The sequence below is a fragment of the Wallemia ichthyophaga genome (genome assembly GCF_000400465.1).
Source record: "Wallemia ichthyophaga EXF-994 unplaced genomic scaffold scaffold7, whole genome shotgun sequence".
NCBI classification, from domain to species: Eukaryota; Fungi; Basidiomycota; class Wallemiomycetes; order Wallemiales; family Wallemiaceae; genus Wallemia; species Wallemia ichthyophaga.
Window position 1 is genome coordinate 350,449 of NW_008806280.1, and position 23,638 is coordinate 374,086.

The following is a 23,638-nucleotide window of genomic DNA, read 5'->3' on the forward strand; positions in this document are numbered from 1 at the left end:
AATTAGTTTATTACTTCGTTTCCATCTTTCGGCGAGACGATTCTGAAACATTAATCTAGGCAATACAATAACTTAAGCCTTTTTTGATGGTGGATTTTATAAAGTATTTTGTTTTTTATATTTCTATATTCTACACTTGACTGCTTCTATCTGTGTTTCCTGGATATGTGTCACTCCCAGCAGCGTACCATTCCTAGCTACTTCTATTGCCCTAGCTGTCACCTTGATTATAAACCCTTCCAAGCCTACTCAAAGCCACCTAATCACTTGGTCAGATGAGCCTGTCTTAGATATTGATACTCACGTCATATGCCTCCATCAATGGTTCCACTTCCTTTGTCGTTGGCCTCACTTTCTTCACTTGATGCTTAGCATTCTTCGTGTATCCCTTAAAGTATTTGGCTTCTTGCACTTCTACCAGCGTCCATGCTGTGCCAACCAATCCAGCTCGCGCTGTTCTACCGACCCTGTGGACATACTTGGGCATGTCAAGTGGTATGTCATAATTGATCACATTTTCAATACCCTGAACATCTATTCCTCTTGCAATTACATCCGTTGACACCAACCTATTCATTTCATACGTCAGCATACGTCATTCTCTCTCAAAACACTCACATATCAACCTCGCCATCCTTAAACTTGGTAAGCATCTTTTGCCTCTCTTGCGGTGAGAGATCACTGCTAAATGATGCCACTGTCGGTCCATTCCCCACTTGATCATTGAACAGTCGCAGAAGATGCATCAACCTCGTAGCACTCTCAACAGATTTCGTGAAACACAACGCCCTCTTTACACCCCTCTGGTAAAGCAAGTGCAGCAACATCAATGGTTTGTACGCCGTTTCGGAAACTATCATACGTTCCTAGAAAGGAAATTGAGATTAGATTGACCTAAATTAATGTACTCCCAATATAGCATCTATAACTCACCTCTAATGTGGATGGAATCGCATAATCTTCCACCTTCTCGTTGCGAACAACGACGAACTTAGGATCGTTGAGATGCAAAGAGCGAATTTTTGATGGATCTGTTGTGAGTGTGGCTGAGAAAAGCATTTTTTGCACCTATTCTCAGTGAGCAGTGAAACGACAGAAAATTAAAATAAACTAACTCCTCGTTGTGGTCTTTCAAATGTCTCCATCAAATCGTGTTTGTTTGTACCACCCAATGCATCATGTGCATCTGTCCTTGGTGGTATTTTAATTGGTGTTGTTAATGCAATCTGAACTCTGTCTATCCACGATTGGAAAGACTGATTCATCAACCTGTCCGCTTCATCTATGACCTTGGAGGTATGTTGGCGGAGGGGTTATTTAAAAAGCACCAACTCACCAAAAACCTGAGATGCTGGACTGTGAAATTTGGGGTAGAGTTGATGTGATCGATAAGTCTACCCGGGGTTGCTATAAGTATGTCGACTTTAGAGCTGCCACCAGCAAAGCTTGAGGAGGTATTAGCTTGCGTACGAACTAATGAGATTTACCAACATTGTATCAGTTTGGCCAACGAGTTTGGCTTGTTCTTGTTGAAATGATTGCTGTCCAGTTATCGTACCAATCTAGAGTATAGTGAGTAAATGTGTATAACAAAATCTCGCCAACTCGAATCCCACCTTGAGATCAGTGCCTTTTGCGAAAAGCTCAAATGTTTCTCGGACTTGAGAAACGAGATCGCGAGTGGGAAGAACGATAAGAGCTCTCAGACGTGTGACGATACGTCTTGAAAGAACTTCTACAATTGGTAGAGTGTACCCTAAAGTCTTTCCAGAGCCAGTTGGTGCAGATACGCAGATATCTCTTGGACTCTCAGCGGGATAAAGAGGGTGTCGTATACCATCATTCATGTCACCTATGAGAAGTGGAATGGCAGCTAGTTGAACGGCAAAAAGGCTTTCAAAGCCGATTTGGATGAGACGATTGCTGAGTCTGCCACCTAAACCTAGAGTGTGGGCCTGGGTTGAAGGAAATGACTGATTTGCGTCTATCGAAATTTCATTTGCAAAGACATCAGGCAGACCGAGTTTCTTGAGATCTTCAGTTGAAGCTACGTTGAGATTCTGAGGTTCTGGGAAGGACAGCAACGGCAATTGAGGGGGTTGTTGAGGGATTTCCTGGGAAATCTCAGGGATATTGGGGATCTCAGGGTTTTCTGAGATTTCAGGCTTCTCAGGCTTTTCGATCTTCTCGTCGCGATCGCTGTCGCTACTATCACTGCTACTGCTTTCACTGCTGTCACTGCTATCACTATTACTACTGCTGCTACTAATACCACGATCACCACCGCCAGATACCTTTGCATCCTGCTCACCGGGCTCAACTCTCCTTTTCTTCTTCTTAGGCGCAGCTGCTTGGTTTGCTTTCCTTCGTATCTTTTTCTTATTAAGATAGCGGAGTTTTGCGGCTGTTTTCTCCTTTTTGAGTGTGGGTGCGGGTGCTGCAGTGGTCATCGGTGTAGAAGATGGAGGTGGAGATGAAGAAGAATAAGGGTGATGGATATCAATCTGAGTGTTCTTTGCTTTGCGAACTATGCGCTGTGTGTATCTGCTCAGGTTCTAGGTTCTGTTCAGCATACCAAATTAAGTAATTAAATTCAGGGCGTAGAAGCTTTAGAAGCTTGTGAAACTTGTAGAACATTTAAATCTAAGACATTAATTGAATAATTTTAATTTTAAAGAAGAGATCGTGATTATCATTTCAGGAACTGATCCCGGCAATATCCCCGCGGAGTGGATTGGTGCTGCAATGTGATAATGTGAGTATATTTTAGTTTGGATGTAAATTTAATCGTTGATTATCGAATGAACGTAAGCGAATTTGACTCCGAATTAATTAATGCAACTCAGGGATCACGCTACCTGAGACTATAAATATCAGCGCACAGCCGACCTCTTATCCATCGACATCCAACTTGAATTATGAAATTTTCTGCTTTAACCACTATCGCCACTGCTATTACCGCTGCCACAGCTGCTCCCGTTAAGAGAGTCGTTGGCACCGTTTCGTTCACAGATGCTATATCCAACATGAAGTTGAACTTGGTGACTAACGACGCCTCCATCCCAGTTGGACTCAGTAACGGTGTTCTCACTGCAGATCAAGATCCTATCACTGTCGATTTTCTCCTAGGTGATTCTCAATTCATGAATTTTGAGAACACAGACAACACTAAGTTTGGTCGGTACAAATAGGCATCTTCAAACAACCACTAATCATTCCATAGGTCACATCGTTAACTCTGGAACACAACAGGCTCTCACAGTAAACTCACCTGGCGCTGCTCAAGGTCAAAACATCTACTTCTCTGAGAGCAGCATTTCCGATGACTCAAGTCAGATGCTTCAATACTGGGAACTGAATGCAGACATGCAAGTTAGATTCCTCGGTGCGCCAAAAGGTGCTGAATTCGGTCAAGGTCCATTCACTCCAGAGTCACAAAATGAAGGTGATGGCTTGGCAATTGCACTCAACACTAATACCGCAGCAAGTTTCGTCCTTGAGCAACAATAAACCTTACATGAAACTCGCATTGAAATTTTTCAAACAACCCAACTAAGTTAATCATCGGGACGATCTCTTTTTAATCAACATCTCTTTTTAATCAATATCAATTATCACAATCAAGATTACGAGATATCAACTCAACTTAACCTTGTTGATATCAATTTTTCACGATTTCCATGGAATTTCTTTATAAATAACTTTAATTTGTAACAAAGTATAATGCATTGTAGTGTGCTCAAGTTAAACTAATTCAATAGAGGTTCTATGAGTAATCTCAACTTCAATATGAACAAAATCAATATACTTTTATTTCTTATCAGTCAACTCCTCAACGCATTTCAAACCATCTAGCGCCTCTTTATTCAAATAGCCATGCTTAATGTTTTCTGAGAATCCTTCTGGAATATAGTTTCCTGCTGCATCTGGTACATTGAGATGCTCAGCCATCATAGCAGCGATTGTAAACCTTGCATTCTTCTTACTGCTACTGCTAGCTTCCGCGATCTTTTGCCCATCCATATGCAATATCGCAAACCAACTAGCAACACCGTCGAGATTGCGATCTGTCTCACCAAATTCCCAATTCAACTTGTTACCGAATATCTTATTTATAGCTGTAGACCAATGTCCTTGCACTTCTCCTCTATTGCGCTCTTCGAATTCCCTTTGTACTGCTGTGAGATGGCACTTTACGAATGGTCCCAAGAGCTCTATAAGCCACGATCGACTGATTCCAGGCTCTCTGTCACGAAACACCGCTCCTATATATGCTTCCATCGCATCTGCTTTCGTTTTCATTGAGTGATGCTGTACCTGTGAATCTTGATTCTTCAATTGCGTCGACACACGCAGCTTTGACGGCAGGCCGTACATTTCCGCAAAGTATGATAGTATATTACCATTAACAAGCCTGTTACGCAAGCTCACCATTCCACCCGGTCTCAGCTGCGGGTGCTGTACAAAGATTGCCTCAGTCGTATGCACTTCTAGCACTGCATCTCCTAGGAACTCTAGACGCTCGTTATCGAATGATGTGTAACCCTGATGTGTTTCATTGTTAGCTAGTTTGTATAACGACGTGTAAAAAACCACTCACTTCTGGATCTTGCATGACGTTGAGTGGTGGATTAAGAGATCTATGAGTGAGTACCTCAAACAGCGACACCTCAGTCAAAGCTGGTAACGGTGGTGGGTATGATGATGGAAACTCAGGCTGTACCTCAGTCTTCATTTCGTCGGATATAGGCAGGAGTTTACCGTGATCTAGATCGTACCTCGACATAGGTCTGTTTGGATTGAATTTGCCTTCATTCAACAATCCCTCTATAAACTCTGTTTTGGCATCAATCGAGTGACTTGACTGCCAGCGCAAATTCTTGAGTGGTGGGCCTGCTTCTTCCTCCCTCTTTCTCTTCCGTGAGAGCTCTTCAGCCTCCCTCTTTCTTGCAGCTTCATCTTCCTTGTCCATGATCATTTTAGCCTCTCCAATCTCCCTTAACTCCTTGAGCTCCTTTTTCAAACCCTCTTCGCGTTCCTTGTATGTCATAGCCTGTTGTTGCATCTCTGAGTCAGCTCTCTCATACTTCCTTTTGTACTTGTCAACTTTCTTGAGCGTATCAGCTTTCGCCTTCTCAGCCTGTTGTAACTTCTGCTTGTACTCCCACTCAGCTTTCTCAGCCTGTTTCTTGTATGTTTCAAGCTCGAGATGTACCTCATTTTTATGCTTTTCAGAATGAACTGTTTGATGTCCTTGCTCCGTCTCTGCTTTCTCAGTCTGCTTTCTTCCACGTTTTTGAAGTGCTTCAGTTTTGAACTCTTCAGATCTGGAGATGCTTCCATTCCTGCCTCGATGCGAGACTCCCTCAGACGAAGTATCAGGTTCCCCCGTTGAGTTATTATAATACGTTTTGATACTATCTGCAGCGGTGTTTTGCTCCTTTTGACTGCTTTTGGCTGCTTCTGCAGCTTGTGCTTCCAGGTCTGCAACGTTCGGCTTCATCTCGGGTTGCGCTGTTCCTTGAGATTCGACAATGGCGGTGATGTTCGGAGTGATCACATCATAAAGCCATCCTTTGAGCTTATCGAATCCCATTTCCTTGTAGATAGCACCAATGAATCTGCATGTACATTAGACAGATATCTTGCACCCCTAAACAACGCACGCTAGAAGTATATTCGCCTTGTCGCGTATTTCGGGCAATGCTTTCAGTTGAGTTATCTTCAGATCCTCGGATATTGACGCAAGCTTAGGCTCAGAGATAATACTATGCAAAACGCTATTGAGATCTGCTTGCGCGTTCTTCGTTAATACGTAGTCCACCTGCATTCTATCAGACCATTCTACGCATAGAAACCCACACTCACCACAAAAGACTGCAGGAGCGATCTACCGAGTGTGATCAGGCCCTGGTCGATTGCCAAGCACTGTATCACTATTACGGGCGATAGTGGAGGCAGTGACATCCTTAATGCTTCGCCGGTGGTGGTGGTGATGGTAGGTTCGAAGAGAAGGTCTGTTTTGTATAGAGCTGAGATTGGCGAAATCAAAATTATTTATATATTTAAGAACTTCAGTTTAATTTAGAATAGAAAAGGGACGTTTTTCTATTTAAAAAAATAAAAATTGAACCCCTGACGGGAATTGCACCCGCGACCCTCTGCTATCCTGACCGGAGGCAGATACGCTAACTTCTACGCCACAAGGGTATAACCGTTAGACTATTTCAGTCAAGTGTGTTTGCTTTCTCAGCTACAAATAACATACGTCTATAAAACGCTCAAAGGCAAAAATTTTCATCAGATGAAAGGCCTGGCAAGCTCTTTACGAGTTCTTCAAACCGCAATTAACTACGCATCAAAGATACTCCAGTGGTTCAACGTAATTGAGAACCACCAACAATTTACACATTACGACGCTAGTCAAGAAACCCTTCCAGTAAATTCAGTACCCCCTTTGACTCCTCATGCTTTAAGAAGTATTGATGCACGCAGTTTACAACATGTATCGTCTTAACAATATAATCAGATTTCATCATCATCATCAACGAAAGGCGTGGCTGAGCGAGTAACTCACACCTCATAATTCCATTAATTCCCTGCGACTAACGATATAATCTAGGAACCCCTCAAATCTTACAAAACAATTTAAAATTTCGTTCATTAAGTAAATCAATTACAACAGGAAGCAATCCTTTCAAATCTATGTGAGAGTGTTCCTTATGGAATCTTTCTGCTGTTGATTGAGTGTCTTCGGTAGCTCGACATCCCAAACGACCCTCAAATCACCCTTCTTCTTTGCAGCATCCTTCTTGGAGATTGGCATGCCTTCACCATACTTCTTGGTGACAGAGCCAGGTTGTATTATACCGGAAGGTGGGTTGATTTCAATCAAACGACCATCGAGATGTCTTATCTTGAATGTCTTGCTACCGGTACCGCACATGGCATCGACCAAGCTGACCTTTTGGTGCACTTCCACGTCGTCGCCATCACGTTTGAATGTAGAGTGAGGTTTCTCTTCCACGACAAAGACTATATCCTGGAATTTACCTTGACTAACTTCATTTCCTGAGGTGTTGAAACGAATTTTAGTACCCGCTTTCCATCCTGGCTTAACACTGAACTCCAGTATCTTATCCTCGCTCCTGCCTGAGAGATGCTTGCGTTGTATCTTGAGTTTCTTGTGCACGCCTGCGTAAAGGTCTTCTAAGGATATAGGCACGTTCTTGGTCCATTCTGAAGGACCCTCATCTTTAGGAGGAGCTTTGGAGCGAGTGGAACGTGTGCTACCGCCCATACCAGGCATTCCACCGCCCATTCCACCACCACCCATGCCACCAGGCATGCCACCGAATGAAGAGAATCCGCCAAAGTCATCGTCCATGGAAGAGCCAAAGCCGCTTCCCATACCACCCATTCCTCCCATTCCGCCTCCCATGCCACCTTTACCGCCAAAGAGCATTTCAAAGATGTCCATTGGGTCACTGGCTTGGAAGCCACCTGGTCTACCGCCGCTGCTGGAGAAGTTGAATGATCCACCAGGGAAGGCACCACCAGCATCGCCGAATCCTTCGAAGCCGGCGCCAGGTGATGGACCACCGCCACCTTTCAAGCCTTCTTCACCATCTGAAGGATGACGTTAGATTGGTTGATAGAGATGGAAGCAGACTCACATTGGTCGTAAATTGTTCTCTTGTTGGAGTCTGTCAATACCTCTGCAGCTTCAGACGCCTGCTTGAATTTTTCAGCAGCTTCGTCGGAGCCCTTGTTTCTGTGGAGGAGTATAATGAGTATACGCTGTTGGAGCGGGACTATAGCCACTCACCTATCTGGGTGGTACTTGAGAGCTGCCTTCTTGTAAGCCTTCTTTATTTCGTCTTCGCTAGCACTTTTGTCTACGCCTAGTAGTTTGTAGTAGTCTGCACCCATTTCTGCCTTGCGTTTCTGTCCAATCTTGGGCGAGTTTGTGGATTAAAGTTGATCGTTTTAGTTGAGAAGAGAATCTTATGATGTCAGCGTTTTTTGCTGGAAATTTCGGGAATACGTCAGAGACTTGAAGTGGACGAATTAGGTAATTCAAAAGATTTGTTTATTGTTCAAAGCGTATAATGTATTTACATTGTAAGCTACAAATTAATAGTTAATTACAGAAAGAGAGAAGTCTTGTAAATTTGATAAAAAAAAAATATGCTTTAGAAGATTGTGAGAGTGTTTATATAATAGTGTTCATGTAAGAATAATCATTGAAGAGATTTTCCAGAGCTTAGAGGATTTTATTTGCGTTTTTGTCATTTTTTGAAACGAATTGTCTCTGTCGCCACGACAGTCTACTTCTGTTCCAGAACGAGTTTCGCGTCGGTGTCCTTGTTCAGTGCAATTGCCAAATTATCACCCTCGTTCTGTGACTGTGGAGTGAGTGGACCTTCACCGTAATTGCCATCCTTTGGTTTGCCAAGAAATTTCACTTCCATGCTCTCGACATCCATTTGCCAGAATTGAAGCAGTTGGCTTGAGTTATCTGAGGTGCTGCTCGTTGAAAAGTAGACGGTCTGACCTAGGGCTACGCCTGGGGAGCTGGCCGTGAGTGCTTGTTGTGTCTCAGTGTTGCGAATATGACCTTGGTGTGTTAAAAAAAAAGTTTTCAAAATGCGCACAAAAACCCACCAAACTTTGTGTCGTCGGTGTTTTCATATCCCATATATTCAGAGTCGACCGGTAAAAAGTCGACGGTAACTGGATCGATATCTCTAGACACCGTAGCGAGAACGCTATTGGCCAATCCGACTTTCATTGAAACGTCCGAAGTGACGAGGTTGAGATTGAGGTTAGTTGCAGCTGCAGATTTGATATCGAGTGTCTCTTGTCTCTTGTCAAACGCGGCAGCGGTGGCTACAGAGGCGAAGGTGGAGATGATAGCGATTGTTGAAAACTTCATGTTGAATTCTGTGATGATTGCGATGGTTCAAGAGGAAAGTTCGAGGCTGAATTTATAGCCATAGCTGTAGCGCTAGCCCTTGTGATCTACCTCAAATACGTCGCCCGTCAACATCTGTACCTGATTCAAATTTATTAAACGCGGGCGCTGCCTGCGTTTTCTTAATAAGTTGGGCGGAATGGGTTGCTTATTAATAAGCTTTTCTTTATCAGGCTGAGCGTGTGTGGTTCGCTGCGATCGAAGATTTTGGAGAATCTAGTAAGGCAAGCGTGACGCAAACATCATACTTGTCCAGCCACTCAACAAATTCTGCTTTGTTATTAATCAGAAGCTTATACATGATCACAAATGGATCCAAGAAGTCGTGAAAATTAAATAGACAATGAAATGACGTGAGAAATTGTTCGTAAAGTTAAAATTTTTTGTTATTTGATATTTCTGAGAGAAAAGATTCTTTACCAGTGCTGCTTTATTCTTGCTGCTCCTGTAAAACGAATACAGCGTCAGTGTCCTCGTAAAGTCCAATGGCATTGCCATCGCCCTCGTTTTGAGACTGAGGGGTGAGTGGCCCTTCACCAAAGTCTGCGTCATCAGGTCTACCGAGGAATTCGACTTCCATGCTTTCTGTGTTGAGCTTCCAGAACTGAAGCATCTGGCTGGAGTTGTCTGCGGTCATGCTCTCCATCAAATAGACGTTCTGTCCCAGAGAGACGCCAGGTGATTGGACGGTCATGGACTCTTGAGTCTCACTGTTAACAAGGTGACCTAGAAGATGTCAGAGATTATCAAATTTACGAACACATACCACCCACCGAACTTTTCATTGTCGTCGTTATCGTTGTCGTATTCCATATATTGAGAGTTCACGGGTAGGAAGTTGACTGTGATAGGATCTTGCCCAGTGGTGAGAACGCCGTTGTTGAGGCCAATTGGGATTGAAGTGTCGTCACTGGTGACCAAATTCATCGTCATGTTTGATGCGACGGCATCTTGGATTTCAATTGAGCCGACTTCTTGCTGCCTCTTGACGGCAGCGGCAGCGGCGATGGCTGTAACAGAGGCAATCGAGGAAAGTGAGAAGTACATTGTGTAGTTGATGGTTGTTTACAAACAAGATAATAGGCTCAATTTATAGGGCCAGCTTGGCATAATCACCCAGGTCAAACTCCCTTGGAAGTAGTCCGCTTACGATCATTCATTTCATGTTTATCTTCCCGTATAGTAAGCTAATTTATAAATATTAGCCACAGCCACAATCCCACGCCGCTCATAAGATCTGCCAAGAGTGTTTCAAGATCCCAAATAAATGAAAAAGAAGTGAGGCAATGCAAAATTCAGAATTTAATAAATGCTACACAATGAACTCCAACGACGTTATTCAATCAGACTTTTTCAGCCACTGTGCAAAAGTCAACAAACCCGGAAATTCTTCGCGCAGAGCAGGAATATTAGCTTTGTAACCATCCGATCTGAACCAGTAGAACATTTTAGAAAAGTCATTTGACAGCAGAGATGGCGTGAAGCTAGGTAAATAAGCCTTCCAAGCTGGAGCGCCGTGTGCTGTATTATAAGCGTTCTGTATATCCGAGATAGACAACTCCTCTCCCGCCAGAGGAATAGATCTACCATTGTAGCGCTCCGGATGTTTGAGAGCGGTAGCTGCTACCCTACCTATATCGTCTACAGCGACAAGTTGAATTTTCTTGTCCAGAATAGCCGCACTGAAAAGACCAATGGTGAGGAATGATTGCAGACCAGACTTCTTTGGGAAGTTGTCCATAAATGCTACTGGCTTGACTATTGTGTGGGGCAAATTTGAATCTCTTATCATCTGCTCCACTTCGGCTTTGCTTTCGAAGTGTGGAACGTTGCTGCCTTTTGCGCTATCGACGCTCGTATAAACGACACGAATATTGCGCTTCTTGGCCGCATCGATGAAGGCCTTCCCTTGGATGACTTCGTCGCTAGGTCCATTAGGGGCCATTGTAGTGACGAGGAAAGCAGCTTTGCAGCCTTCCATGGCATTGTATATTGTAAGACTATCCGTCAGGTCACCTTTGGCTATGTCGACACCCTCACCTTCCAGCTTCTTGGCTGCTTCTGAGGCTGGGTTCCTCACGAGAGCTCTCGTCTTCTCTCCTTTCAAGTGCTGGATAGTTGCATTTCCTTGCTGTCCAGTTGCGCCAGTGATTAAGTACATTCTTGTATTTACTGATAGTGTGAACTGGAAAGTGATGTGCGGGGGTGGTTACCGAACTCGGAATTCGATATTCGGCGCAAACAGCGCATCCATAGCGCTAAGTTATTCTGACTTGCACACACACAAACACCAACCCATAACAAGTACTGACTGGGAGATGTTTGCGTAAACTCTCACGGTGAATTGATCAAATTGGTCAATCATTCTGACTATTCAGGTCAAAATTCAGGTCATAAAATGAATACAAGAAAAGAATAGGCAGAATCAGCAAACTAAAACTTAGCTTGAGCAAGTCATTGATGGGATAGTCTTGTTGATTTGCCTAAATGATGCAACTATTACGATCTACTCGTTAGTGTAGACATCGCGATCACCCTCCCAAGATTGATCGAAGCCAGGTTTTTCATAACTCCACTGAGAGCCCTGATTAAAAGCGGCTATGAGCTGCTGGGCGACTCTGCTCCAGATAGTGTCGTCGAAGCCCAGAGTGAGCAATTCAGGTGGGGTGTACTGGCAGAAATTGCAACCGTAGAAGGCGAGCGTGCGCACGGCCTTGGTCACATGTTCGTCATTCTGCTTGAGGGCATCATCTACCACTTGCAGCCAGATATTTGAGACATCCTCTGGCAGAGGTCTGTTATTGATCACCCTACTATTGGGTACAGATGGTCTGCCGCGGGCAACATATACCAACAGTGTAGCCCTGAGGTAGGCAGCTACGAAGAGACGCTTGTTGCGTGGATCTGGTGTGTGGGAGAGGACGTACGGAATGAAGTGGGAGGAATTGAGGATGTGAACCAAGCTGAAAAAGAGAAGAAAGAGTCAGCTAAGGCCACTAATTGCCACTGACGTCTTCCAAACTCACATAAATTCAGGCTTGAATTGTTTGCGCGCTTTGTAGCATCCATTCGCGTACATAAACAGGGCAGCGAAAGCAAGCTCGCGAATGATATCATGTTCCTTCCCAGGAATTTCTGTAGCTGGCAAGTCAAAGTTGGCAGCCTCCTCTGCTATGATTCCGCCAGCGAGTTTGTTCGTTGTAGAGAGAGCGCTATTATCTTCTCTGACTGGAGTGTGAGGGCTACTTGGAGACAAGTCTTCATTCTTGAGGACATCCAACAAAACCTGCAATGCCGTCTTGCGTTGTGCGTTTGGCTTCTCTGGCTCATTCCAAAGATCAGCAGGTAAGACATTATTGTAGTCGGAATTGTGCGTCGCTGTCCAAGCGAATGCCTGAGCGAGAACCTCGCGCTTGTTGTCGAGGTGCTCAAATTCAAGCGCGTATCCCAGGTGTATAATCGGGTGTATAAGGCCAGAGAACAATCTCGAGAGCATCTGAGTGAGTTAGCAGGGTGTGGGACAATCGTCGACGGGGATACCTACAGACACGCCGCCATCGTTAGCTTCACGACTGTAAAGATATTTCTCGAGGAGAGTTGCAATGTCTTTGTTATCGCTATCCTTCACCGCCTCACGGAAATAGGAGAGGTAAGTGGTGTAGTTATCGCGGTTACCGAGCAGCTCCACGTTATTCCAATTATCGTGGGTGATGCGCGTGCCTTTCTCGGCTGGACGAATAGGTTTCTGGTAGCCACTGGCAGCGGCAGCTACGCGGTTGAGAGCGTGTGGTTGTGCACCCATAGCATACGCGGCAAAGACGACGTGGGTGAAGTGGCTATGAGGCTGTGAGCGCTGGAGGAGTCGCCATATGCCACGACGCACTTGTGGAAACCCATTTCGTTGAAGTAGGCATCATTTTTGCTTATGTCGGTGTTGACGAGTGTCTGTGCGAGCTTCTTCGATGTCGTTGTCGTGCCCGGCCACAGATTAGAGCGGAGGAGCGTGTTGATTGATGATGTCATGATGAACGTAGCGGAGAGGATTGCGAGAGAGGATTCTTATAGCTGTGAGCTGTGTGTTCACTGTAGTCTGCGAATAATGATGTCACTAGATCCACATGACTTGTACATTCTTGCACTTTACGACCACGATATGTTGAACAGCACCAATCCGTTTGCTAGGCTGGTAGCGCAGGAGGGAGAAGAGCAGCGGCAGGCACAGCACCAGCATCACGCTCCCCCAGATACCCCAGATCATCCGCCTAAAGCAACACCCACAGCACCAGCACCATCACCGACACCACCACCGCTGCCCAACAGGCCGCACTCGCCGCCACAGCCACCGCGACCGAGCGAGCCACGCCCACGCCCACCAGCGACCGCTCTCGAGCAGCGATACGAGGAGGAAGAGCCACCGCCATATGAGGAGGTGATGAGTGACAGAGTGCTCGAGCAGGGCCCGCGTCGCCCCTACCCTGCAGCACCCGTGCAGTCTACCCAGCACACGCCTCTCAATTCCTACCACACTAATAGTCCCGCTACACCCGTGCATACCAGACCAGTAGGCGGTGGTTATGGCGGTAACTATGGCAACAGCAGTCAGTCTCACCAACCCTACCAACCTTATTCTTATCGGCCGAGTGCGTGTCTTGGTTTTGGTTCGATGACGTACTAACAGACGCACACACGCAGATTACTCCGGTTATCACAATTCAAGTACACACACAAACACGAACACTCATCGCAGTGCTCCTCACATTAGCGGCATTATTCGTTCAGGTAGACCACCACCCGGTGCTGTAGTTTACCAGTCAGGCGATCCAAGGAGTGAGTGTGTTTTAAGGCTTTTTTGCAGACTCTGATAACACCACCCATCAGTCGGCGGATCCTTCTGCTACAAGTGCGACGGCACCGGCAAGCGCACTGACTGGCTCTTCGGCTTCTCCGAGACGTGCTACAAGTGTGGTGGGATTGGCAGGCGGTTCCATTGAACAATACATGGCACACCACATTCACCATCTAGATAAAGAAAATGATATATTAAACTTGATAGTTCCATGTTTGGTTGGTGTATTAGTATTACGTGTATAACTAATGCTTTTTGACGAGTTTGGGTGCAGTTGGTCAGTTGCACATTTGCCTACACTTACACCTCCACACACCTCCACTCCTCTACACACTCCCACACACGCTCAGCTTTTCCTTGAGAGCGCGCCACGCCGCGGTGCTATCGCTGAAGCGGAGAACATGAGTCTCGGTGAGTGTAGAGACGACGTTGTTGATGAGAGGAGTTTCTGTAGCCTGTAGCTGAATGAGTTCCGACCAAATACAAAAGCGCGCGAACTGGCGCTTAGTGAGAGCATGTTGAATCTGCGATTGCGCCGAGTCGATGATGGTATTTTGCGAGTGAATTTCGTCCTCAAACGATCTTCTCTGCTTGAGGTCGTTGACTGAGTCTAAGGCCATGGCAAGTGTGTGCACTTTACGTTGAGAGCGTTCCATATTTCTCTTGAGTTTATCCACCGAATGTGGGGTGAGGCGGTCGTAGCGAGCGAGGAGGGCGAGATAGGCCATGTAGAGGTCGCGAACGTAGCGGGCCGCTTCGAGTGCTTGAAGAGACATATCTAGTGTGCGGTCGTATGCGACGGCAGCATACTCCTCGAGTCCCCCGCGCGTGCGCTGCAGCTGCTCACTCTCCCCACGTCCCCACGCTTGACTGTCGCTGTCGATAACCGTACCGAGCGTGTTGCTAAGCGTGACGTAGTCGCGCGCATCCGTCTCGTTGCGCTTAATGATTCGCTCTAGTTGCCCACATAACTCTGCCCAGTGCTCGATGAGAGCTGGGAGACGCACGCGTAGCTTGTCGATGCGCTCATCGAGGTCGGTAGGGATTGACATGGCTTTCACTCGGCTAAGCACTTGTGACTCCTCCTCCAAAGACACCTTGGTGCTCTTGCGCCAGCTTTCCAGGCTCGGCGTCTCAAGGAAGGTCAGTACTAGCCCGTCTTTCTGCAGGATGGGATGGTTTATGGTAAAATTCATAAAACGCTGTAAACCGCGACGACGCGTCTCGAGGAAATTGGCATCGGTCGACAGACTGTGCCCGCCCAAGGTTAAGCGCTTCGGAGGGAGGTTGGGCACGAGGCGGAAGGGGTAGCGCGTCATGAGACAGTCGTGCAGCCAGACAAAGTCAGAGAAACGACGACTGACGCTGCCATTGTCGGACTTGTCGATGGTATAGTTGTGGTGGGTGAAGAAGAAGCCCTCCTTCTCGCCCTCGAGGCGTACGGAGACGGTGTCACTCATTTCTTGCGCACTCACCGCCCAGCCGTCTTCGTGGAGCTGAGGAGACTCGTTGGCCAAGTGGGGAAAGGGAATCGGTGGCTTGGACATGGTGACCACGTCGATGAGCAGTTCCTGGCCCTGCTGCGCATATGCAGCCAGCGCCAAAGCGAACTGGAACTCAGATTTCTGGACAACACGGCCGCGGACAGTGAGGCCGAGGATCTGTAGGAGTGGGTGAGCGAGTGTGTCGGGAGCGTGCACCCACGCACCTTCTCGGTACTCCTCGCCGGGAGCTCAGTCCTGAAAAGCAATTGCTGGAGATGGGCAATAGAGAGATCGCCATTCGCAGTCAAATCAATCCAAAATTGCTCATATTCGTCTGCGAAATAATCATCTGGTACGAGGTTATCGAGGTATGACGACGGCGTCTGCATCGGTGCTGAGTACGCGTTCCAAGGACTCCAGGGATTTGATGCGCTTTCGTGCGGTGATTCTGGAGTGCCAGCAACGTGCTCAACCTGCGTCACTGATTTCGCTGATGCGCTCTCCATTCTTCGCTCGTCTTGAAGAATCACTTAAAAACTGGAACAATTAATTATCTGTCGACGTGCAAAATTTATATCTATACATCTACTTCTTAGCATTACGCTTAGATAACGCCTTATCTGAAGGTGTCCTCTTGTTCTTCTTCCCCGGCTTCTTCTCACTCACCTTCCTCCTCGGCTTGTTGAGTGTCATCTTCTGATCCCCCTGCTTCTTAGACAACGCTTGCTGCTTCTTCGCTGTGCGTCGTGCTTGCCTTACTCCATCCGCCGCTTTGATCGTCTTTCGCGTCTCTTTCGTCATTTCTGACAGCTTCTCCCCGAGCGCAGGGTCGCCCCTGACAATCTTGCCCGCTTTAGCCGATATACCCGACGCTTTCTTTGACTCCTTGGCTTCCTTCTTGTCGTCTCGCTTAAGATCCTCCTGTGGCTTCTGCTTTCCAGATGCTTTCGATTTTGCGAATCGCAGCGTGCGCTTGTTCAGCCGTCTGCGCTCATCGGGCAGCAGAAGCAGCTCTTGGACGCAATCATTATCCGCTAGATGCACATACCCGAACCCTTTTCCGAGCTGTGTGTCTGGATCGCGCACTATCCTCACACCTCTAACCCACGACTTGGCTTTATCGTCCTTATCTACTCCAACATACTCGCCCTTCTCCTCTTTGAGCAGCTTTTCTATAAACTCACCCAACTCTGTCTCCTTCTGTGCGAAATCCAATCTGCCAACGTAGAGAGTGCGCTTAGCCATGTCTTTGTCAATATGCCAGCTAGTGCCCTTCTTGTCGAGATTGAGTACGCGATCAACGCGCAAGACTCTTCCTTCAAACGTTGTACCATTACCACGCTCAACGACCTTCTGAGCTACTTGTGAAGGTGGCACATCTTTGTCTTTGTTGTTGAGCAGAGTGACATCATTCGGTCTCCTAAACCCAAAGACAACGTATGCGTTGACGGAAGCAGCGTCTGGATGGAGGTCATGCTTTATGAATGCCACTTTGCGCTTCTGTTTTGGTGTTTGATAGCGATTGTTATCAGCTTCTGATTTTGCAGATGCTGATGTGGGCACACTAAAAGCAACGGATCTAAAGCGCGTGCTGTCGTGTTTAGCTGTCGGTGGTAGTTCAGAGACTTGCATGAGGTGTTGAACGAGTCTCTTGGACAGTGACTGGATTTCTGGTTAGCTGGGAGTGTAAAAAGCCTCAAACTCACTTTATTCTTGGCTGCTTCGGCTGGAACATTACCGACAAAGATTGTTCTGTTGTTCTTCTGCTCGGGTGTCTCGTCTTCAATCTTGTACACCCGCGGAGCTTGCTTCTTTTTCGTGTCCTTCTTCTTGTCGTGGATGTCGTCGTTGTCGTCGTTGTCGTCTTCCCACTCGTTGTCATCGGCTTTGAGATCGTCATCGTCTCTTCCCATCTCTTTAGCGAATTCCGCGAGAGTTTCGTCATCAATGTCTTCTTGGTTGTTAATGTTGTTGTCGCTGTGATGGCCGTCGTTATCCTTCTTGTTATCGCCGTCGCTATCACCGTCGCTGTTGCTGTTGCTTCCACCACCACCATCACCACGACCAGTTGATGGCTTTGACTTATTAAGAGAGCTAACAGCATCCTTAACCTTCTTCACCTGGGCTTTGTGATCAACCTTTCTAGATTTCACAGTGGACGGACCAGCGCTGGATGTAAACAAGCTATCCAGTTCCTTATCAAAGTTATCTTCTTTATCTCCCTTATCTCCCTTACGATGTTCCTCGGGTGATTTGCGTTTAACCATAATGGATGTATCCTGCGAAGAAGAAATTTTACATGAGAAGCGAGATGAAATGGAGATAGGCAATGTAAGTGGAGATGTCAGTGGTATCTCGACATACGATTCAATCTAAAGTCGTTAGCTGCACCTCGAGTGACAGCGAACAATCTTTGTAGATTTTCAAGTGGAGCGCTACAAAATAATCTTATAACATGCATACACTGCTCAAGTTATACTCTATTTTACTCATCTCCCCTCCTTCCACTCGCCTTTAGAATTTTTTATTCAACAGAATCTTCGCATTTCAAATCAGCATCAGCTTTTTGTCCTACCACCACTTTGGTTAATTAGTTATGTGAGTTTGAAAGGCGCACGCAGCGTAACACTCACATTTTATAGGTCAACTGAGCAGCAACCAACACAACCACAAACTGCTGTCCCAGCAATTGGTATCGATCTTGTGAGTTTCATTGCTGGAGTGGCCTTTTTATTTCAGAATCTTGTGCGGATCGGCTTGGAGATTATGAGCCTTTATTTCTCGGCTTTTTTTCTTCATTTCTCCCCTTTTCAGGCTGATATGAAATTTTGCCATCTTCTCAGCAAATCCCCAAGATTCTGATACAGCCACCACGCTCCCCACTCCATTTCTAACGCCTTCTCCAGGGTACCACCTACTCTTGTGCTGGTGTCTGGCAAAACGACAGAGTCGAAATCATCGCCAACGACCAAGGTAACCGTACCACCCCATCTTACGTTGCCTTCAACGACGCTGAACGTCTCATCGGTGATGCTGCCAAGAACCAATCTGCTATGAACCCAAAGAACACCGTCTTCGACGTTAAGCGTCTCATCGGTCGCCGCACCGACGACGACGAGGTCAAGAAGGACCAAAAGGCCTGGCCTTTCCAAATTGTCGACAAGGATGGTTCCCCTGTCGTCAAGGTTTCTTTCAAGGGCGAAGACAAGCAATTCTCCCCACAAGAAATCTCCGCCATGGTTCTCACCAAGATGAAGGAAATTGCTGAAGCTAAGCTCGACTCTGAAGTCACCAAGGCTGTCATTACCGTCCCAGCTTACTTCAACGACTCCCAACGTCTTGCCACCAAGGACGCTGGTGTTATCGCCGGTCTCGAAGTCCTCCGTATCATCAACGAGCCAACTGCCGCCGCTATTGCTTACGGTCTTGACTCAAAGTCTTCTGAGGAGAAGAACGTCCTCATTTTCGACTTGGGTGGTGGTACTTTCGATGTTTCCCTCCTCAACATCACTGGTGGTGTTTTCGCTGTCAAGGCTACCGCTGGTGACACTCACTTGGGTGGTGAGGACTTTGACAACACCCTCCTTGAACACTTCAAGGCTGAGTTCCAACGTAAGAACAAGGTCGACATTAGCGATGATGCTCGTGCTATGCGTCGTCTCCGCTCTGCTTGTGAGCGTGCTAAGCGTACCCTCTCATCTGTCACTCAAACCACCGTCGAGGTTGACTCTCTTTTCAACGGTATCGACTTCCAAGCAAACATCACCCGTGCACGTTTCGAGGAGATCAACGCTGACAAGTTCAAGTCAACCATCGACCCAGTCGCCCGTGTCCTTAAGGATGCTAAGATTTCAACCACAAAGGTTGACGAGATTGTTCTCGTTGGTGGTTCAACCCGTATTCCAAAGGTTCAATCTCTTGTTTCCGACCACTTTGGCGGTAAGCAATTGAACAAGTCCATCAACCCAGATGAGGCTGTTGCATACGGTGCTGCTGTTCAAGCTGCTGTCCTCACTGGTCACACCTCGGACAAGACAGCTGACCTTCTCCTCTTGGATGTTGCCCCACTTTCCCTCGGTGTTGCTATGCAAGGTGATGTCTTCGGTAGCGTTGTCCCACGTAACACTCCAATCCCATGCAACAAGTCACGTACTTTCACCACGGTTGAAGACAACCAAACTCAAGTTACTTTCCCAGTCTACGAGGGTGAGCGTACTCAATGTCGTGACAACAGACTTCTCGGTGAATTTGAACTCACTGGTATTCCACCAATGCCAAGAGGTCAAGCTGAGCTCCACTGTACCTTTGAAGTTGACGCCAACGGTTTGTTGAAGGTTTCTGCTCAAGACAAGGCATCTGGCAGACAAGCTAACATCACCATCACCAACTCAGTTGGTAGACTCTCATCAACTGAGATTGACCAAATGATTAAGGATGCTGAGCAATTCAAGCAATCTGACAAGGAATTCACCGCTAAGCACGAAGCCAAGTCAGAGTTAGAGGCTCAAATCTCTCAAGTGGAGTCTACCATCACCTCACCAGAATTCGGTATGAAGCTCAAGAGGAACCAAAAGGCAGCAGTTGAGTCTGAACTCGCAAAGGCCCTTGAGAAGCTCGAAGTTGAAGACAGCACAGCAGATGAACTTAGAAAGAGCCAATTGCTCATCAAGCGTTCAATGCAAAAAGCAGTCGGAGGTGGTCGTTAAATTACGTAGTCGCTCTATTACTACCGGTGTAAAATTTATTCATTTTTCTTCTTCTCTAGTGATAGACTGTTTGTACTGTATGTTGATTGCCGTGGAACAACGTCGAGGAAGAAGATTTTACATGACGTAGATCGACTTGAAAGTTAGAAGGTAATTAAAGCGAGTTGGAGGAGAGGTTCACAATCACAAACCACAAATCAGCTCGATAAAATATTACAATCTGCCAATTCCGTCAAACAATTTTCACCAATCTCAGAACGCTCCAATCAACGACTAAATAAAGAAACACAAAAAGTTTTTGACACATCAAAGAGTCTTTAAGGCTACAGACATATGAGCAACGACGATATAGATAATGATGACGGTGGCGGCGATGAAGCTTTGAGTAAGAGAGCGTCCACAAAGCTATCATGGATTTCAAGCAAGCTGATTGGTTCACTCAACTTCTATAGAATCCATATGATCGTATTCACTATCGCACCACTCATCATTGGCGCTATCCTTTACGCAGGGGATGATCACCACGATTACGCCTTCATTGATACGCTATTCGTCGCGACTTCAGCATTCACAGTGACTGGATTGTCCACAATTGAACTAAGCCACTTTAATGGATTCCAACAAGGCGTTGTTTTCTTCTGTATGTGCGTTGGATCAGTTTCTACTGTATCGATTATTATGGTAATCATTAGGCGGTAAGTTTAATTGATCTAGAAGGTCTTTCCCACTCACACTATCCTCAGATTCTACTTCAGGAAGCGTTTCATGCATGTCATTATGACTGACAAGCAAAAGAAAGCTCAGCGTCGTCCTTCTTGGTACGCAGCCGCGACTTCTTCCGCTAGAGAAACGGCATCTGGTATTAGATCACGCATTAGAAGCACCGTGCATCGTTCATCTGAAATTTCTCCGTCGTTTTCCCGATCCCAGTCGAGTGGACCACCCAATCCACCAACTGCACCTTCAAATGCTCAACGTCCATCATCCTCGGACCAAGAATCATCGTCGTCTTCCGACTTTAAAACTCCAATCAAGCCTGCGGGAGGTACGAAACTGAATAAAGTTGTCAGATCTCTCGGCATCGGCACATCCAACAATACTCAGTCAGACAACGTACCTCAGCATGGAAGCAGCGATCAGAAGAAAAAGCGCAGATTTACACCGTCAATGATTCGCAGAGTTGATGGACCTGCTCTGATCAACAGGATGGCTCCTGGTGGTTGGATCTCCGACAAGGCATCTGCCAAGTCAGTATCTCCACCATCTTCCCCAGTGCAGTCGCAAAATGACATGAGGAGTCGTTATAGAGATGCTGACAATGAGCACGCCCTCGATACAGACTCGGAGTCTGATGAAGAGAACGCTGCGACAGTCCGTCAACCACCTCGCAATAGATCATCTGTCACTATAGCCAGACCTCCTTGGGTACATTCACAGAGCAGAAGCAGGGACTCTCAGGGATCCAAGTCGTTAGAGAGACCATCGCAGGATCAACAACCACAGCCTATAATAGTTGATCATGGAAATGCTCAACAGGACGAAGAAAAATTCCCCCGCAGCGCTACTATTGGCTTCAGAGAGCCTGAATTTTCGATGAACAGGCAGCGTACAATGGGAACAAACTTTGACAGAAGCAACACCTATCAATCTGGCAGATCGCGCTCGATCGCTCCATCCGGTTACCTCCCACGTACCACCACAAAACCATATTCCACACGCGATAGAGACTTTGGTGGGTTTCCAACCCCAATCACGCTCGTATCACGCCTAGTTGATAGGTTCTTTCCCAACTTGAGATCCAAGCTCGACAAATCTGTTACTATACCGCATACACACACCTTCACATCGCAGGCCGGAGGTACGGTTGGTGGGCCGGGTAGTCGGGGAAAGTACGCCCCATATATTTCATTCGATGCTATCGTCGGACGGAATTCGGTTTTCAAGGATCTCAGTGATGACCAAATTGATGAGTTGGGTGGTGCTGAGTATCTCGCTTTGAAGATTCTCACTGTTGTTCTCATTTTCTACTACCTCTTTTTCCAGCTCGCTGGCTTGACCATTATCGCACCATACATCAACGAGATACCTCGATTCGAAAGAATAGTTGATGAGGAGTCACCCGGCTTGGACACTGTGTGGTTCACCGCATTCAACACCATCAGTGCATACAGTAACACGGGTATGAGTCTAGTCGACAGCTCGCTGCAGAGGTTCCAGCAAGCGTACGGGATGTATCTTCCAATGTCATTCCTGATTCTTATTGGGAATACGTGTTTCCCAATTGTACTCAGATTCATCATCTGGCTAGGCACCAAAGTTGTCAAGAAGGATTCGCATGAGTATCAGGGCTTGCATTTCTTGCTAGATCACCCCAGACGCAGTTTTCTCTACCTGTTCCCATCCCACCAGACATACTTCCTGTTGTCGATGGTAGTGATTATGGTCGTTACTGATTGGGTGTGCTTCCTGTTGCTGGACATTGGCACACCTTCAATAGAACAGATTCCAATCGGCACCAGATTCGCTTGTGGGTTCATGCAGTCCACCGCCGTCAGAGCTGCTGGATTCAACATTGTCAATCTCGCAGATTTGTCGCCGTCTGTGCAAATACTCTACATGATAATGATGTTCGTTTCTGTGTACCCCATTGCTCTCTCGGTGAGAGGTACAAATGTATACGAAGAAATGAGTCTGGGCGTATATAACAACGACGACCAGAGCTCTGAGGAACCCAACGAGAATAACGTCGAACCAACAGTTTCAGAGTCGAGGGGAAAATTATGGGGCAGTTACTTTGGTTGGCACGTTAAAAAGCAGCTGTCTTTCGATATTTGGTGGCTCGCTTTCGTCTTGTTCCTCTGTTGCATACTTGAGAGGGGGAAGATATTGGATACAACCAAGCCGTACTTTAGTATATTTAGTATACTGTTCGAAATAGTCAGTGCATATGCGACCTGTGGATTGAGTTTGGGGGTCAATGAAAGAAGTTACTCCCTATCTGGAGAGATGCGCACACTGTCGAAACTGTTACTGATAGTAGTCATGATCCGCGGTCGCCATCGCGGTCTACCTAATGCTATTGATAGAGCTGTGAGTGAGGGTTTACTAAATGAATTTACATTCTCACACTATTCAAGGTACTTCTACCATCAGATGTACAAGAAACTGATCAACAAATGGCTGATCAGCAATCGCAAGCTGAAGATTTGCGCAGGACGCGCTCCCAAACTACGAGTTTTTCAGCAGCACGTAATAACACTTTTTACCGCGAACTTGAGAACAATTACCGCGATGGTGATGAAGGTCTAGCTACAATCAACGAGCAGACTCATCATCCTACCCTTTCCCCGGAGTCTACCAGGCTCAGCTCGCCGTCTGAGTTGTCGCCAAAACATGAATCTCCACCTCATATCACAAGTAATGATCAAGATTCTCAAAACACACAAGTTAACAAGGAGGAGTAGCTTTATTTTTTCTCATCTGCTCCATTCTCATTTCTCATTTCAATCTCTATTAATAGTTTACTCGCATTAGATTGATCATGTTAAGGATGATAATTTTCAATTCCCACATACTGTAGTTATTTGCATTAAATAATCTTTATTACAAGAAATAGTACATTAAA

The 23,638-nt window shown here is 46.3% G+C and overlaps 13 protein-coding genes and 1 non-coding gene across 14 annotated transcripts; 4 read left to right on the forward strand and 10 right to left on the reverse strand.

The window, feature by feature from the left end:
- Nucleotides 1-211: 211 nt before the first annotated feature.
- J056_004273 (ATP-dependent RNA helicase dbp6) lies at nucleotides 212-2,450 on the reverse strand (the record flags this gene model as incomplete). The annotated part of the gene is made up of 8 exons (XM_009269474.1): nucleotides 212-259; nucleotides 305-569; nucleotides 619-866; nucleotides 934-1,068; nucleotides 1,116-1,289; nucleotides 1,337-1,445; nucleotides 1,492-1,562; nucleotides 1,617-2,450. 8 exons carry the CDS (start codon nucleotides 2,448-2,450, stop codon nucleotides 212-214), a joined length of 1,884 nt encoding a protein of 627 aa, XP_009267749.1.
- Nucleotides 2,451-2,918: 468 nt separating this feature from the next.
- J056_004274 (uncharacterized protein) lies at nucleotides 2,919-3,510 on the forward strand (the record flags this gene model as incomplete). Its single annotated transcript, XM_009269475.1, has 2 exons — nucleotides 2,919-3,177; nucleotides 3,224-3,510. The coding sequence occupies 2 exons, from the start codon at nucleotides 2,919-2,921 to the stop codon at nucleotides 3,508-3,510; spliced, it is 546 nt and encodes a 181-aa protein (XP_009267750.1).
- Nucleotides 3,511-3,810: 300 nt separating this feature from the next.
- On the reverse strand, nucleotides 3,811-5,967 carry J056_004275 (Double-strand-specific pac1 ribonuclease; the record flags this gene model as incomplete). Its single annotated transcript, XM_009269476.1, has 4 exons — nucleotides 3,811-4,545; nucleotides 4,601-5,621; nucleotides 5,667-5,824; nucleotides 5,869-5,967. The coding sequence occupies 4 exons, from the start codon at nucleotides 5,965-5,967 to the stop codon at nucleotides 3,811-3,813; spliced, it is 2,013 nt and encodes a 670-aa protein (XP_009267751.1).
- A 163-nt stretch (nucleotides 5,968-6,130) lies between these two features.
- J056_004992 lies at nucleotides 6,131-6,210 on the reverse strand. Its single transcript has one exon. It is a non-coding gene; the product is annotated as a tRNA-Arg (tRNA).
- Nucleotides 6,211-6,703: 493 nt separating this feature from the next.
- Nucleotides 6,704-7,932, reverse strand: J056_004276 (DnaJ-like protein subfamily B member 1; the record flags this gene model as incomplete). Its single annotated transcript, XM_009269477.1, has 3 exons — nucleotides 6,704-7,629; nucleotides 7,677-7,774; nucleotides 7,829-7,932. The coding sequence occupies 3 exons, from the start codon at nucleotides 7,930-7,932 to the stop codon at nucleotides 6,704-6,706; spliced, it is 1,128 nt and encodes a 375-aa protein (XP_009267752.1).
- A 398-nt stretch (nucleotides 7,933-8,330) lies between these two features.
- Nucleotides 8,331-8,938, reverse strand: J056_004277 (uncharacterized protein; the record flags this gene model as incomplete). Its single annotated transcript, XM_009269478.1, has 2 exons — nucleotides 8,331-8,620; nucleotides 8,668-8,938. The coding sequence occupies 2 exons, from the start codon at nucleotides 8,936-8,938 to the stop codon at nucleotides 8,331-8,333; spliced, it is 561 nt and encodes a 186-aa protein (XP_009267753.1).
- Nucleotides 8,939-9,407: 469 nt separating this feature from the next.
- J056_004278 (uncharacterized protein) lies at nucleotides 9,408-10,024 on the reverse strand (the record flags this gene model as incomplete). The annotated part of the gene is made up of 2 exons (XM_009269479.1): nucleotides 9,408-9,703; nucleotides 9,751-10,024. 2 exons carry the CDS (start codon nucleotides 10,022-10,024, stop codon nucleotides 9,408-9,410), a joined length of 570 nt encoding a protein of 189 aa, XP_009267754.1.
- A 292-nt stretch (nucleotides 10,025-10,316) lies between these two features.
- J056_004279 (NmrA-like family domain-containing protein 1) lies at nucleotides 10,317-11,138 on the reverse strand (the record flags this gene model as incomplete). Its single annotated transcript, XM_009269480.1, has 1 exon — nucleotides 10,317-11,138. One exon carries the CDS (start codon nucleotides 11,136-11,138, stop codon nucleotides 10,317-10,319), a length of 822 nt encoding a protein of 273 aa, XP_009267755.1.
- Nucleotides 11,139-11,483: 345 nt separating this feature from the next.
- Nucleotides 11,484-13,000, reverse strand: J056_004280 (uncharacterized protein; the record flags this gene model as incomplete). The annotated part of the gene is made up of 4 exons (XM_009269481.1): nucleotides 11,484-11,940; nucleotides 12,004-12,473; nucleotides 12,522-12,813; nucleotides 12,861-13,000. The coding sequence occupies 4 exons, from the start codon at nucleotides 12,998-13,000 to the stop codon at nucleotides 11,484-11,486; spliced, it is 1,359 nt and encodes a 452-aa protein (XP_009267756.1).
- Nucleotides 13,001-13,079: 79 nt separating this feature from the next.
- J056_004281 (Proline/serine-rich protein C17A5.10) lies at nucleotides 13,080-13,968 on the forward strand (the record flags this gene model as incomplete). The annotated part of the gene is made up of 3 exons (XM_009269482.1): nucleotides 13,080-13,617; nucleotides 13,670-13,804; nucleotides 13,856-13,968. The coding sequence occupies 3 exons, from the start codon at nucleotides 13,080-13,082 to the stop codon at nucleotides 13,966-13,968; spliced, it is 786 nt and encodes a 261-aa protein (XP_009267757.1).
- A 181-nt stretch (nucleotides 13,969-14,149) lies between these two features.
- Nucleotides 14,150-15,813, reverse strand: J056_004282 (Sorting nexin MVP1; the record flags this gene model as incomplete). Its single annotated transcript, XM_009269483.1, has 2 exons — nucleotides 14,150-15,484; nucleotides 15,532-15,813. The coding sequence occupies 2 exons, from the start codon at nucleotides 15,811-15,813 to the stop codon at nucleotides 14,150-14,152; spliced, it is 1,617 nt and encodes a 538-aa protein (XP_009267758.1).
- A 79-nt stretch (nucleotides 15,814-15,892) lies between these two features.
- On the reverse strand, nucleotides 15,893-17,574 carry J056_004283 (Nucleolar protein 12; the record flags this gene model as incomplete). Its single annotated transcript, XM_009269484.1, has 2 exons — nucleotides 15,893-16,969; nucleotides 17,014-17,574. The coding sequence occupies 2 exons, from the start codon at nucleotides 17,572-17,574 to the stop codon at nucleotides 15,893-15,895; spliced, it is 1,638 nt and encodes a 545-aa protein (XP_009267759.1).
- A 74-nt stretch (nucleotides 17,575-17,648) lies between these two features.
- On the forward strand, nucleotides 17,649-20,013 carry J056_004284 (Heat shock protein sks2; the record flags this gene model as incomplete). The annotated part of the gene is made up of 3 exons (XM_009269485.1): nucleotides 17,649-17,722; nucleotides 17,950-18,010; nucleotides 18,214-20,013. 3 exons carry the CDS (start codon nucleotides 17,649-17,651, stop codon nucleotides 20,011-20,013), a joined length of 1,935 nt encoding a protein of 644 aa, XP_009267760.1.
- A 333-nt stretch (nucleotides 20,014-20,346) lies between these two features.
- Nucleotides 20,347-23,477, forward strand: J056_004285 (Low-affinity potassium transport protein; the record flags this gene model as incomplete). The annotated part of the gene is made up of 3 exons (XM_009269486.1): nucleotides 20,347-20,708; nucleotides 20,757-23,103; nucleotides 23,151-23,477. The coding sequence occupies 3 exons, from the start codon at nucleotides 20,347-20,349 to the stop codon at nucleotides 23,475-23,477; spliced, it is 3,036 nt and encodes a 1,011-aa protein (XP_009267761.1).
- Nucleotides 23,478-23,638: the final 161 nt, after the last annotated feature.